The sequence below is a fragment of the Fundulus heteroclitus genome, chromosome 1 (genome assembly GCF_011125445.2).
Source record: "Fundulus heteroclitus isolate FHET01 chromosome 1, MU-UCD_Fhet_4.1, whole genome shotgun sequence".
In the NCBI taxonomy this organism is placed as follows: Eukaryota; Metazoa; Chordata; class Actinopteri; order Cyprinodontiformes; family Fundulidae; genus Fundulus; species Fundulus heteroclitus.
This window is the reverse complement of record NC_046361.1, coordinates 20,499,181-20,514,193: the sequence shown is the minus strand read 5'-3', so window position 1 is coordinate 20,514,193 and position 15,013 is coordinate 20,499,181. Positions and strand designations below refer to the sequence as shown.

General features: G+C 44.6%; 1 protein-coding gene across 1 annotated transcript in view; it reads right to left on the bottom strand.

Annotated features, from left to right (window-relative positions):
- huwe1 (HECT, UBA and WWE domain containing E3 ubiquitin protein ligase 1) overlaps positions 1-15,013 on the bottom strand; it is a gene marked incomplete in the record, with an annotated part of 38,028 nt that overhangs the window by 5,270 nt on the left and 17,745 nt on the right. The window contains 26 exon segments of the mRNA XM_036137516.1: positions 893-995; positions 1,649-1,875; positions 1,971-2,185; positions 2,319-2,451; positions 2,557-2,713; positions 3,517-3,605; positions 3,699-4,398; positions 4,483-5,122; positions 6,409-6,800; positions 6,898-7,118; positions 7,979-8,103; positions 8,275-8,485; positions 8,611-8,979; positions 10,170-10,212; positions 10,614-10,774; positions 11,285-11,374; positions 12,008-12,186; positions 12,308-12,536; positions 12,750-12,909; positions 12,992-13,146; positions 13,447-13,545; positions 13,731-13,806; positions 13,952-14,091; positions 14,175-14,347; positions 14,581-14,763; positions 14,870-15,003. Coding sequence (XP_035993409.1) covers positions 893-995; positions 1,649-1,875; positions 1,971-2,185; positions 2,319-2,451; positions 2,557-2,713; positions 3,517-3,605; positions 3,699-4,398; positions 4,483-5,122; positions 6,409-6,800; positions 6,898-7,118; positions 7,979-8,103; positions 8,275-8,485; positions 8,611-8,979; positions 10,170-10,212; positions 10,614-10,774; positions 11,285-11,374; positions 12,008-12,186; positions 12,308-12,536; positions 12,750-12,909; positions 12,992-13,146; positions 13,447-13,545; positions 13,731-13,806; positions 13,952-14,091; positions 14,175-14,347; positions 14,581-14,763; positions 14,870-15,003 — 5,404 coding nt within the window.

Genomic DNA, 15,013 nt, shown 5'->3' with positions numbered 1-15,013 from the left:
TTCAAATGCTGTAAAATGGAAACCAAAACCAGAAAGATCTAGAAGAGAAGATGCTGTCACAGTATTGGTTCCAGACCAACAGAATTAACATCATGGAGAGGCTGATCCAATCCCTGCATAATTCAAAATACAACAGGTGGGGGTAACATGACCGATGCGATGCTGAGGAACTGTGAAATGAAGGATAGTCGTCTTGTTCGCCTGTCTGTCCTGTTCCCTGGCCAGGAGGTCGACTCCATGCAACACAGATTTGAAAGTTCTCCAAAACAGCAGCTATCAAACTAAACATTATTATTTATTAGTAGGGCTGCAGCTAACCATTGGTTTAATTAATGTGTTTAAATCTGTTTTCTCTGTTCTTCTTTTCGCCCCTCGCTGTCTCCCACCATTACATTTCTTTTTGTTTCGTTGTAAAGAAAAATCTGCAGTACTACTTATCGTTTCGTCTTTTATCAGTAATTTAACAAACCAAACGTTTTATTTCAAGGATTTTCTGTGGAAATGAACTTGTCACTTTTAAAAAAGATGCTATTACTCTGACCACAGTGACGCCAACTCTGCAAATCTGGAAGTTCTCATTCATCTTTATTGTAATGTATTTTTTATTAGTTATTCTAGCTAATCCCGCAGTTTTATATGGCCTCATTCTAAAGAGTTTAGAGTTAAAAACAATACAGAAGACATGCTTAATTATGTTATGTTATGTTAATATAGTGGAAATGCTACTTAAAGTTGTATTTACTGCATAATCCCTTTATGCATATATGAACACCTGATATTGAGAACTAATGAATCTCAGTATCACAATACCAACTTTTCATACCATTCCATCCTCAGTAATATTAAAATAATAACAAAAGATGCGATAGGAGCGTTTTTAAGCAAGTCCTACCCAGAGGGGCGCCGTCCTGCTCCAGAGGAGACGGCTGGTCAACGTCCATTGGAGATTCATCTCTTTGTGCTGACTGAGCTTCTGGCGCTGACTGCACTTCAGACTAAAGAAAACAAAGATGGATGGTCAGCAACAGGGACATTTATGAACTGTAGTTGTTTTCATACGCAGTAACCCAACTCTTATAACGACTGCCATGCAAAATGACATTCCCGTGGTCCTCAGAAACAGAGTTTTTTTTGGGAAAGACGGTCGAGGAAAAAAGCACAAAGCCACATCTGCCAGCAAACAGACATGAGCAGCGGAGCAAGCAAAACATTCATCAACCCAAAAAAAACAGAACCCGTCAACGCAGAGACACTGAAACACAATGCAACGAATCACAGGCGTATCTGACTGACTGATGAGGCTGTCGGTGTTCATCATGCCAGCACAGATGATGTCTCACTGAGCTAAACAGCTGAGATGGAAGCGACTGGATGACAGCGCACAACGTTATGTTTGCATATAAACAAAAAGGATCTGGAGGAAAATAAAATGGTTTCACATAATAAAACGGAACGCCAATAAAACCAGGATCCTATTAGACGCAAGGAAACTCTGTAACTAATGTCATTTCAAAGCGATGATGCAGATAACGACAGTGGCAATGCTCATACTACCACACTATGTGTCCAAGGACTATTGTTTTTTAGCGGTATCTGGGTAACGTCGTGTGAGTAGGAATATGCCTGCTGTCAGTGCAGCCATGCTAACCGTGGCAGCAGCAGCCGTGCCAGTAGGGGGAGCAGCGCCAGCGGGAGCATGGGGGGCAGCCGCTGACGATCCGGCGGCAGATGCAGCAGGAGCGGTGGGTGGGGGGGCCTGTTGGAGCCGACGTGCACGCTGGCCTTCTCTCACCATCTGAATGATGGCGTCGGCTTCAGCCTCGAGCTGCCGCACCGCGGCCTGGATGCTGCTGGCCGAGCCCAGACCGCTGGCGCCTGGCGTTTGAGCAAAGGACACGTTTTTATTTCCAGGTCAGAAAAATATGGCGGACGCAGATCAGAAAGACAGAGTGTGTGTAAAGCCGTCTTACCCAACCGGCCGGTTTGTTTGGCTTTCTTGTTGGCACGTCGCGTGTCCTCGCGCAGCTGAATGATCACCTGCAGCACTCGCAAGAAGAACTTCTGCGTGGAGGTTTTGGACGTCAGCGAGCTCATGCAGGGAAGCTGCAGCTCACGCCCGCCGAGCGTGCGCTTCTGTGCCGCCACGATCACCACGCTCTCCGACCCGTCGAACCTGTGCGCCAACCAATAGGGCACATAACCAACAGTAAGGCATGTAAAGCAGAGGCCACCAAAGAAATGTCACACTGTCCATGTTTAATAACGCTTCAAAGCGGTCTCTGCGGTCAACACTGACAACTTGATGATCACTTGCTCACCTGCTGGTCATCTTGCCCTTTAACCTGGCCGACAGGGAGGGATCCTCTGGAGGTGCATCTGGGGAATGCGAGTCGGCTTGCGCCTGCCTCTGCTGCTCCAAGTTGTACTCCCTCAGCTCAGCCAGTAATGTGCCTGAAAGAGAAAAAAACTCAACGTCAGAATGTCGTGAAGAAACAGGAGGGGTTTAAATGGAGGAGGAAACGACGAGCCACGTCTGAACAACTTGTGTCGACTGACCGATCTGCTTGCAGAGCGTGTATCCGAGGTGCCTGGCTCCACTAAGCAGCAGTCTGAGGACCGTGTCTCTGGTGGATCCGTCTCCTCTGGACAGCTGCAGCAGAATGTTAGCAGCATCCTCTAGACCCTCCTCTGAACAGGAGTGAGATGTCAGCACCTTAGAGAGGAGGAGGGGGCGTTATTATCAAGGTTTAAGCAGATTAGCTAACAGGTCTCAGAAATAGCAGTATGTTGGTTTGTTCCTCCTGCACTCTAAGTCTAAACTATTATTATGAATCTGGTTTTGATAGTGACTGTTTTAAGTTCAACACCGTGTCTTTATCTATGACTGAGATTGGAAAGGAACCAAGAGATTAACAACATTATGTTGGGTTAGCCAGCATTCAATTTAAAAAGCCAAGATACAAAGCGTTTCAGAACATACATTTGCTTGTAATGGTGTCATAGTTAGCAGCAACATGTGAGCATCCCATCAGAACCAAAACCGACAAAAAGACTATTTCACTATTCTTATCAAGTCTGGAGCCTTTGTCTGATCCACTGAAAACCAGATGGAACCAGATTTACTCTGAAATATTGATTTAAATCTGTTTTGTCTATTTGAAGCTAATAGCATGCATCTATCTAGCTCACAGCCCGTCTGCTGTGTGTGAGCCCAGGTGATAAGACCTGGGCTTTTATTAAACATAAAATAAATCAGGTAATTTTATATTTAAAGTTAAGTTTTTCAAGAAACGTGAGAAAAGTAATTCTTCAACCAACACATTAGATTTATTGCTACTATTAGGCAGAGCTGGAGCAATGATTTAAAATGAGAACTGGCTTTAGGCTCGTTATCCTCCAGGAATTGTAAACAAATATTTGGACTAATCGGGTTTATCTTCTTTTAAAAAAGGAGCTCGTTTTGCCTAATGGAGAGATAAAACAAAACATCCTGATGAGGCCATTCTCTCGTCATACCTCCACAGACAGTTGAAGCTGTTTCTCAGTGAGTCCTGTAGAGACCATCTTATCGCTCTCTGTGCTCATAGTAGGACCCCTCGCTTTTCCTACACAGGTAAAAGATCCACAACGTTAATTTCTGATTAAACATTTTGCAGCCGTGTGTGGACGATTACGAGTCGTTTCCCTTCATGGATTACCTGCAGAGGTTATTCCAGTGGATGTGGGTATAGAGATCGTAGTAGAGGAGGCCTGTGAGACTGTGATGCTCGTTCCTGAGGATGTACCCTGAGCTGCAGCTCCTCCAGAGGCGCCCGGTGCGGTCACAGTGGGCTGGGTGGAGCCCGCCAACGCTGCGCCTTGTGTCGTGATCGCCACTGTGGGCCCTGAGCTAGCCGTGGTGGGGTTGGCGGCCTGCGGGGTCGGGTGTCCGGCGGGCACCTCTGTCGCCTTGTTGTCGGGCAGGGCGATCGATATGAGGGAGAGAAGGCGCAGCAGCTTCTCGGTGAGCAAGGAGCTCCGCCTGATTACGGGATGAGAAAGCATGTTCATCAGCTGGCCAAGAGGGGACGTCTCTAAGCTGAACTGGGCTCCCTCCGCTTCTGCGCCGCCACCCAGGGGCACCGTCTTCATAGAGGCCTTCCCCTTGCGGCTGACGTTCATGTTGTCGAGCTTTACGAGCAGATCCCAGAAATCCGTGGAGATGCCCAAAGACTGAGGCGTCGCTACAGAGGAGCCCAAGGAGTTCTGAGTGTTAGGGTTACTCTGAGACTGAGAGGCTGACCGGGAGCTCCCAATGCTTCCTGCCCCAGATGAAGCGGCACAAAGGCGAGACTCCAGATCAGACGCAGCTGCTGACACATCCTTACATCGCTGCTGGGTGAAGTGGCTCGGGAACACCTGCACAATCAGACAAGGATGAAAAAATAGGTTAGAAGCAGGCGCTTCGTTTATGAAATATTGATAAATGAGCGACAATCTAACCTTAGCTAGCTGGATAAGCGTGTCCAGCACATGTCGGCAGACCACCGGCGCAGCCTGCGGGTGGATGTGAACTGTGGAGCCTCCGCCTCCAGCGCACGTGACTCCTGTAGCTCCGCCCGATACTCCCAGCGCTCCGGATGCTGTGGAGCTGCCGGCTGAATGCCGGTCGGCATGCTTCCTGCCCGACGCCCGCTGAATCTGAAAAATGTTTGTCCGGCAGCCCAGGGCTGCGTCCATAGAGACCGAGAGCCAAGAGAGCTGGCTCGCGCTTCGAGACTCCACCCTGTTCAGCAGCTCTAAGGAGGACGACGACGACGACGAGGAGAGGGAAGAGGTGGTCGAGCCTTTTCCTCCGCAGCCTCCCTGGGAGCTCCTCTTTCCACGGGAATCTTCCAGGCGCGTCGTCTCCAGACAGACCTCGCTCTCGCTGCTGCGCTGGAGGATGGACAGCAGGCTGCGGATGACCCAGCCGCGGGTCTGAGAGTGGTAGCAGAGGTTCCTGAGCACACGGTGCAGGCGGCTGGTGTTGAGCTTCGGCTCGTCCACAAACAGCAAAACCAGCAGGCAGGACAGCGCCTCGTGGTCCAGCAGCAAGCGGCCACGCAGGCGCAGCAGAGAGTCCACACTGGAGCTGGACGGCCTGAGGAAACCAAAAGGTTAGCGAGAGACGACACAATGACCACACGATGGGATTCAGAAGTTTAATCAAACAATCCGTGTTGCTTAAACACCTCGTACATAATCTTGCACAGTGTTGGGTAAGTTACTTTAAAAATGTAATCCGTTACAGTTACGAGTTACTTTGTTTAAAATGTAATAGTGTAACTTTTTCGATTACTTTTAAAAAGTAATGTAACTAATTACTTTTGATTACTTTTTGATTACTTTAAGGTTTTAATGAGTATTGACCCATGTTCAACATTTAATTTTTGAGAACTGAATGTGAACCTTAAAAAAGCGGAATTGGGAATTGGCACTTGTATGACTCTATTCCTGTATATCCATCAGTAGTTAAAGGACAAGAGTCAGCAAATGCAAATTCTGCCCTGTAAAACAAACAATGACAGCACAATTGTTGCTGTTTGATCTGAAGCCCCATTTGGAGCTTTTAAACAGGCTTTGAAAAACTTTGATGATTTGCTGCTGTAATATTATAGATTTTTTAGAATAAAAAGCTAGCAGATGTGCATAATCAAAAATAACAGAAATACAATTATAGAGCATTCAGTATTGTAAGAAAGCCCACACTGTTTCTGGATAAATACATTATTGTATGAGTTAAGTTCTCTTCAGTTTTCTGCCTTTTTTCGTTGTAAAACTGAAATGTCCCATGCTCCTGAATGCAGCATAGCTTTCCGACGCTCACGAACGCAACACTGAATGCTGAGCTGTGTAGACGCCTGTTTAATTTTCCGCTTAAGACAAAGTTTTGCAGTTTCACAACACACGTCGGCTCTCACGGTTTATTGTTGTGTATGAATAACAAGAGGTGGCTGTCAACAAGCCTGAAGGCTGTCATTTTTGATGCGCTGCTTGAGCTGAAATAAAACCGTGAAACGTCCGCTTGCTTGCTGTTCTTTCAGAAGGCTCCACCAGCACAGGATGGATCATCAGAGTGATAGAGACAAGGAGCCGTAGCGGGGAAACGGCAATACAGGGCGCGAAGCAATAAAAATATCATTACATATTTCGCAAAGGTTTTTCTTTATATTTAAAAAAAAAATGTAACTAAATTTGTAATTCTTAATATTTTCGGAAGTAACTAACTGAATTACATATTTTCTCATTGTAACTAACGAATTACAGTTACTCTTTTTTTGTAATTAAATTATGTAACGTCATTACATGTAATCCGTTACTCCCCAACACTGGTCTTGCACTACATAAAGGTAAAAATAAAGTAAAAAATATGACACGGTTCCTCACCTGTGGTTTGTTCCCCCACCCATCTGAAACGGTCCTCCTCTCTGGACAGCCAGACGGGTGTACTGGACCCCGCGGTTGCTTCCTAACCGGCTGGTAAAGGCAGGGGAGCGTAGGATGGCTGAAAGGGCAGAAGATGAGCTATGACCGAACAGCCTCTCATGCATTAGCTGTCTCTGACGCACCTCTTGCTCTCTACGCAACGCAGCTGCCTCAGCAGCAATGTCTGGAGGCATGACAGCCAACACACTGTCTTCCATGTCCTCAAGAACGCTACGCCGGAGCTCAGAGGGTAGCGTCTGGATGAAAGTCACCGGATCCAGGGGAGTGTCTCCCGTTGGAGGCTGCTGAGCTAACTCTCTTCGCTGCTGCTCAGCTCGCTGCTGGGCCAGAACCTGAGGCACACAGTTGTATTGGTTGGAAAAAAAAAAAAAAAAGCCCACGTCTCAACGGTTAATGTTTGTTCTACTGTAAAATTGTAATTTGGCTCACCTCTTCCTGAATAGCAGGTGGCAAAGCTGCCAGGAACTCGGGGCTGACCTCGGTAACCCCTGGTCCTCCGAGCACAGGCGCTGTGGTGGAGGGTAAGGTTGTGGCAGCAGGAGGACGTGACGGCGGTCGGATGCCGAGCTGATTTTGCAGGACCTCTCGACGGATGTCTTCTGGAAGGGCCGCAAGGAAAGAAGGATCCACGCCCTCTGGCAAGCTGATACCTGTTGAGACAAAAATTAAATAATATGAGATGTAGTAGAGAACAGCGAAGGATTATTTACTGCAGTGATTACATTAGTAACAACAAAAATTATTTGAAAATTCATATTTTTCTCCATCGCATACAATACAGGGACAAAATCTGAATAAAAGGCGATAAATAGTGTTTTTCTAAGACGGTTACATAAACTGTGCTGCTAAATAATACAAAAATGATCGAATTTATAATATAAACGCTACACAAAAAAAACGATGAAACCTTCTTTAACCCTTTAAAAACTATTGCACTTTTTAGCACTTTGCTCTTCAAGTTTCCTACATGCAGTTTGAGTATTACTGTCTTTTGTGCTCTTCTGGCAAAAAGATGTTCTTTCCTGTCCAATAGACTGAGAAACGTCTGAATTAGATCATTCTTTATTACACAGGCTTTCTTTTTCCTTCATTAACCACATAATTATTATGCATGCCCAGTTATGATTATGTTTGCATTTTTTTATATTTAATTGTGTTGATATAATTGTTTTATTCACATGATGGATGCCTATTAACATCAAGCACAGGAACTGTTCCCTTTAAAAAAAAAAAAAGAGCTTTTTCTTTATTTTATTTTATTTCATTTAAAAAAAATGTAAGTTTTGCTGAAATTATTTATAATATAATAAAAGAACTCAAAGCATACTTTTAAAATGATTTTTTTTTTTGTTAAAGTGATTTTCATTCCTACAAAAGCTTCAAGTAAAATATTAAAGATCCTGACAGAATTGATTCCATTTTTAAGGCCTTTGGTTTGTTTAAAACTTTACAAACCTTACAGAAAAGGCCCGTTTTATCGGCTGAACCAGAAGGGTAATAAAATGTTCACCGGCAAGTGGGTCTTCCTCCTCGTTGCTGGTGGATGGGAGAGGCTCCTCCTGGATGGCCTGGGACTGACTATCAGCGCTGTCGCTCCTAGGCATCGTCTCCCCAGGAGATGAAACAGACGTGGAGCTGATCAAGAAAAAGAAACGGACGACGTTTAATGTTAATATCCGATAGCATGTAAAGATTAAATGTTACAACAAAACATTTCACCATGATTCTGCATTTTTTACTTAATACTGCAAATATTACAGTACATGCAGTGACATTGAGCTGAAGTATATCAGTAATTTCACCCACCCGGTGTCTGCGTCCGTCTGCCTGTCGGTCAGCCCGCTCTCCCTGCTGCCAGACAGCTCCTGGGACAGCTGGGTGGTCTGAGGCGGGTTGGGAGCTGCTTCTTCCTGGGTGGCCGACGCGGGGCTGCTGGTATCCATGGGGGATCCTTCCAGCTGGGACACGCCAACCGCTGCGGGTTCAGCGTTCTCCACAATATCGGGGCTTAGGGAGGCTGAGGGGAGAAAAGGGCGACCGATAAACTCTGCCGTTCAGAACACAGAGAGAGGTTTGCAGACACGAATGTTTGAATGTGCTCTTGTTGTTGGCGACTGTACAGTCTGTTTGAAGTTAGTCTACCTTCCCTGCCTTCATCCAATGCTCCTCCTCCACCACCTCCTCCAACTCTCTCACCAGTTGTGGGAGCCGGGGACATTTCCATCTGAGATGCCTCTGCTTCGGTGTTTGGTCTCTGAGTGTCTGACAGGGTGGTAAGTCCAGCCCCCGCCAGAGCAGCCAGTGAGCTGGCATGCGACTCGGCCAGGAGGAGGTCGGCGATCGGCTGGTGGACTTGCTGGCTAATGGCGGTCTCCAGGGAGACCAGGGCCTGTTCATGGGGAGCAGGGGTGGTGGGGGTGACCTCTCCAGACGGGGGAGCAGTGAGGAAGCCCTCTGAGACCCTGGGTGTGTCCAGGCATGCCATCGGACCCTCCTGAGCCTGCTCACCCTCTGTGACATGCAGGCGGAGAAAGTGTTAGAACAGGGCCATCTAATGTTTATATACACACAGAAACTCAGATGTTTAACACGCTAACGGCTGTGTAACGGTCAGCGCTGTAGCTCATCTAGACACCTCATGATCATACCTCAGTGCGTAAACAGACTTTTATAAATGGATGCCGTAATCAACATTAGCTGAAATGTTATTTTGAAATTTGGACAGAAGAAGCCAACGGCAAACTCGCACAAAGTGGTAATATTTCTTAGCCAAATCGTTACTGGACTGAATTCATACAGAGCTTTTCTAGACGCAGCTGGAATCAAACCCACAAGTATCTGACTGCAAGAAGACTACCTGACCCACTGAGCCACAGCTAGATGTCATCAGCCCGTACTGAGGAAGGAAGTAAGTTGTATAGTTATCTCCTGTATGGGGTGCACAATCCTGATCCCCTCCAACAACACAACTTACTACCTCACCACAGCACAGGCAGTCACAGCAAAACACACATGGACGACTACTTAAAAGAAATAAACGTAATAGTTGTTGGTCACCGGAGTCTCTGTATAGACCAGAGTGATGAAGAAAAACTATTGCTACAGATCTACTGTTTAATGTCACTAAGACAGCTGTGATTAAAATTCAATTCTCACATGAATCTGATAGCAAAGTACAAAGCAAATAACTAACTTGATTTTCATCGTTTCCCACCCATTCAGTGACGGATCATGCCTCTAAGAGGGGGGAACTCTTTTGTGGTGGATGAGGTAACGATCAGGATGGATAGATTTTACCAGAGGATAAAAAGCATCACTCAGATCAGCTTCAAAAAGGAAGAAGACCTTATCTCTGAGAGGAAAGGGTGGATGAAAATCAGTCTGACAAGTTCCCTTTAAAGAGAAACGGGAGGCTAAAGAGACGTTTTTCAAATCTGTATGCATGAAGAAAAATCTTTTGTAAACATTGGAAATCCATAAAGAGCTTTAAAATAAAGGCATCCAGATGATAAGGCGTGGCCATAAGAAAGACAGTAGACTGTATAGTTATCTCCCAGATCTGGTGTGATCCTAAAACTATACAAACTACTACCTCATCCCACAGCACGCTGGGTTCTTGCTTCTTGGTACCTTTTACGTAAATGTTTCTTAAAAAAAAAGGACAAAAGAAACAAACATTTTATTATTATAAATAACAGTACCTGCAGTGTTCTCCGCACCATTAACTGTTCCCAATCCAGAACCCTAATGGAGAAGAAATATCCAACAGCAAAATGTCAGTACTTACTACCAGACTATTGTATTATAATATCCATACTTCACAAGCTTTTTTATTTTTCAAGTGTTTCATTATTGATATACGTTGTTTCAACCTCCTTTTAAACTTTGAGTTTGTGCAGTTTCAACCAGAATATTTTGAAATATAAAACTAGAAGGCATTACTTTCAAACAGATTAAAAAGAACATAAAAAATACACTTGATTGCTACCAGAAACCCAAAGCTGTAACCCAGGTGGTTCTTACATCTAGACACTGCTGGTACAACAAAGGAACTTTTTGACTGTTGGAAAGGTGAAGACTGGTTTATAATCACTAAAACCTCCTTTAAAAATAAAAATAAAAAAAAGAAACAAGACTCTACAAACCTGTAGGCTCTGTTCCCTGACTTGCTCTGCTCCAGATGCTCTCCTCTCATTCTGCTTGGACTCCTCCTCCTCAGCCAGCTGCCTCCTCCTCTTCTCCCTGCGTTCTTCCAGCTCCTCGTCTCTTAGACTCTCCAGATGCTGCAGGATCGGCACCTTCACCACTAAAAAGAGACAAAATAAATAGATAAATCATACATTAGACCACAAATCTCTAAACTGATCCACACTAGATGTTTAATCAGCCAAAAATTAAATAATTACAATAGGCCAGAAAATCTTAACTATACATGAAATTGACTTCAAAACTGCATGTTTCTGTGTGAAACAAAATGTCTGAACAATTGAAAGGTGTTTTAACAAAACAGGATAAACCTTAAACACCTCACTTCAAAACTTTCTTATTGTATGAATTATGCAAATACTACTATATGTAATTTTCATAAAATTTTTCAACAACAGATTTCAGACAGCAATTTCAGTAACATTTTTCAATTTAGGACAATGCTAAGGCCTGAAATTAAGATTATTAAATAATTCAAGACATTGCAGTAACTGAACAGGAAGCACTCTTTATTAAACGGATAATTACTAAATCCATTTTAAAAGACGTTTTACAACAAAGTTTTCAATAAACCTAACTTGTTATTGAAATGGTTTTAAAATGAGTTTACCTGCTACACAGTCGTGCATGCTCTCAGCATCCAGAACTTTGCACTCGTCTGTCCATCTAGTTAAGGCAGTGGGAATACTGGAGAGAGTACCTACAGAGATGAAACATACATGTCAGCAATTCAGGAAAATAACCTATGAAATATTTACATCGAAGTTGTTTTGACTTTCTGGAATCTTCTAATTTATGCTTACAGTGTTTGCTCTAGATTCTTAAACGTTCCTGTAAACTATGCTACCTACACGATAACAGGAGTTTTAACAGACACCCTGAGTGTCAGCAAGAGGCCCACATCGTAAAAATTAAAAACCATGACTATTAGCAAAAAAAAAAAAAGATGCTACAACTGCAGATTTTATCTCAGTAATAACGCTTTATAAACTTTGCAGATTCTCTCCAAATTTCCCTGCCACACATTTTATCAGAGCAGAAGAGAGGAGAAGTATCCGGATTATAACCTCCAGTTCTGCAGCTATAACTTTTGAAATAATCAAACACTTAGAAACCGAAAATCACTTCAGAGTCAGAAAACGTTCTGTAACATTGGCAGATATTTACTAATTGAAGCCTAAGAGAAGTGAAAGGTAGCGTGAACCCAACAGTACCACTTCCTTAGAACCGAGGCCTTATTCTGCTGGAAAATCCTGCGAAAACGACCCGATTCCTGGAAAAGGTTCCTGCGGTCGAAACGTGCCCATAGACTGAAGTTCGTGGAGATTCTCACCTGCTTGTCCCCCGGTGCTGCTCTGTTCATGGAAGAAATCATCCAGCAATTCATCATCAGAACGAGCGATGATGTGAACATCCTCGTTTCCGACCAAAAGCCGGGCGCGACCACGAGACTGCAGAGGCAGGGAGCTGGACAGCTGTAAAATGTCTGCAGCTGCACTGGGGCCCAGCAATCTGGAACGGAACAAGAGGGCAGACGTTCTAATAATTATCACTAGAAATACGAATAAGCTGAACAGAGCAGCACGTCAGAGAGCTCAGAGGCCTCTCACTGACCAGAGCCCCGTGGTTTTACCTTTGCAGAATGAGCGGAGGATTGGGCTGGCGGTTATGTGGGTAGTGGACGTGGATGGTGTGTCCGCTGTTGGCAGTGAGCTGACGGAGCGTCCGCTGGCTGCGACCCATGCCCTGCGCCAGGCGGCTGCTGGAGCCGCCCACGCCTAAGGTGAGGGAGCTGTGATCAGCGTGGCGCACCATCAGAGGGTGGGAGCTGGGGATGTTCCCTGGGGAGGAAGGGATATCAGCTGATGGCGGAAGAACAGAAGAGACCAGGCAAGCGTTAGACGAGAGCACAAGCAAATCAGAAATGTTCAGAAAGAACAAGGAAGCAATGTGTTTGGTTGATTTAAATGATTAGGGGTGACCCAAATGGTTGATGAAAAGCAGTTTTTGAAAGATTAAAAGGCAAAAAAAAGGGAAAAACTTTTAAAATAAGTAGTAAAAAAAATTCTTCCTACCGTTGTTGGAAAACATGTTGTCGAACTCTATGATGAGGTCATCATCCCTGTCGAACCTTTCAAAGCGAATGTGCGGCGCAGCGTTGATGTCGGGGAAATCTTCATCCAGCTCCATCTCTGACCCTTCATCGTCATCATCCTCATCCCCCTCTTCATCATCCTTAAAAGAGACAGCGGCAGCAATGAGCACGGGCAATAACCACCGTTGAGATTTGAACAAACTCCGCTGCGTTCATCCCGACCTGGTCCTCCTCCTCCTCTTCCTCCTCCTCCTCTTCCTCATCCTGACTGTCTTCGTCGTCGTTGCTGCCGCTCGAGTCCTCCTCTTGTGTATGCTCCTCGTCCTCCGGTTCAAGGATGTTCATCGAGTCTAGTGAAGAAGTTACACACAAAGTTCCTGTATCAATAAAAGCAGCAACAGTAAGAGGGGAGTTAATATTTCTTTATAATGCCGACGTTTTTCACAGCCAAAAGGACATTTCATATCATCATGTGGTTTTTCGCCAACGAATGTTTGAGATTTGAAAGAAATGTGAGCACACTTTCGATCTTTTTGACATAGAAACAAATAGAATCCTCTAGTTTAATATAACTTTACTGAATCAGAAGGCTTTTTTATTACTGCTTAGTTTTCCATGTTGTATGAAAAGATGACAACTTGATCATCAGACAGCTGTCTAATGTATCCATGATTTACCTTCACGGTTAGCCTGAAGAGTGGACGCCTGGCTGATGTTGGATGGGACCTCATCCATCAACACGTCCTCTTGTGATTCATCCCCACCGCTTCGTCCAACTAATTGGCATTAAAGATGATGAGAGATGCACATTAGGGTCAACAAAAGCAACCGTGAAAAACAAATATTCGTCTTCTAAGCAATTAATTTGCTGCACACTTAATGGTTTGCAGGGAACTCTGCGTTACCTCAGTACAATTTATCAGACTTTACTATCATACTTCATTCCTTATGGCGGGTTTACCTATTATTGCACTATTTGCAGTACCGACATCTCTCTCCAACAGCTCATCAATAAGGTCCACCAACTCATTCTCAACCTACAAAAAAAAGAAGAAATACAGAAAAAATAATTAATGGAGCAAAGAAATCGTCATGACAACATCTCTGCAGCAGTGTTAAGTTTCACAAAATGGCTTTTACCAGTAGAAACACTGAAATGTACATGTGGTGCAGTCGGTTTACCTGCATGGCTTGTGTGCTGAGAACCTCCGGCTGCCCGGCGATGACCACCGTGTCTCCTTCTGTTTCTCCATCCATGAGGTCGGCGTCTGCTCCCTGAACCCTGTGGCTGCCATCCACTGGCTCCGTTTCTCCTGCCTCTCCTGGATGAGATTTTACGTGTGAACATCAGTGTGCGTGGCGATCAGCGGCGTCGGTGAGAACCTTATCGGTTTCGGGTGGGTACCTTGATCCTGTGTGTTGCTGTTGCTATCCCTGGCTGTGCCCACGGTTTCGTTTTCTGTCTTGCTCTTGCTGGAGCCACCTTTGCCTCCAAAAAGACTGCTGGGTTGGTTCACGATGCGTGACAGAGTCTCCAGAGGCTTTAGTGCCGCATTCACCGTATTGGCCATGTTGGGACTAAGGAAAGATCAGATTTAAGTAAACTTAGCTTAAATTTTCACAATCAGATTTTAAATAAAAAATGCTCAGCATAGCTACTATATTTTTGTTGTTTTTAATAGAGCAAGATGGACCAGAAAGACAGCAAAACTTTAAAAAGTGAACTTTGGCAGAAATATAAGAGCTAAATTTACTTTACTATTTCACATTTAATTCTAACTCAGCTCAAATAAACCTTGGGAAATGTTTACCTGGACAAATCTAGGCTATGAGGCACACGTGCCAAGTCATTGACCAGCCCTTTCTTGAGAAAGAGTCTTATAATGTTGTTCATGCCATTATGTTGAGTCTTGGCAGCAGCTGTGCTATAGAAAGTCGACGTGGAGGGACAGGACTCCATTATGGTGCTGATAATGCACATCACCGCCTGAAGCCTGTGAAAATAAAACAAACAGAAGACACAGGTTTAGAGAGCTCTGACAAATAATTAATCAAAGACTATGATGTTGCAACCAGGGTGTAAACATTTTTAAAACGTACCTGGCATGTTTTTCAGCACCTTCTGTCATTGCTAGGGCTCGACTAAGCGCAGCTTTAACTTCATTCACCAGAGCCACCTGGGCATCGGTGCCTGTGCCGGCCGCTGCTAAGCTGGCCAGGAAGAGACGTGCCAGAGCTGGAGTG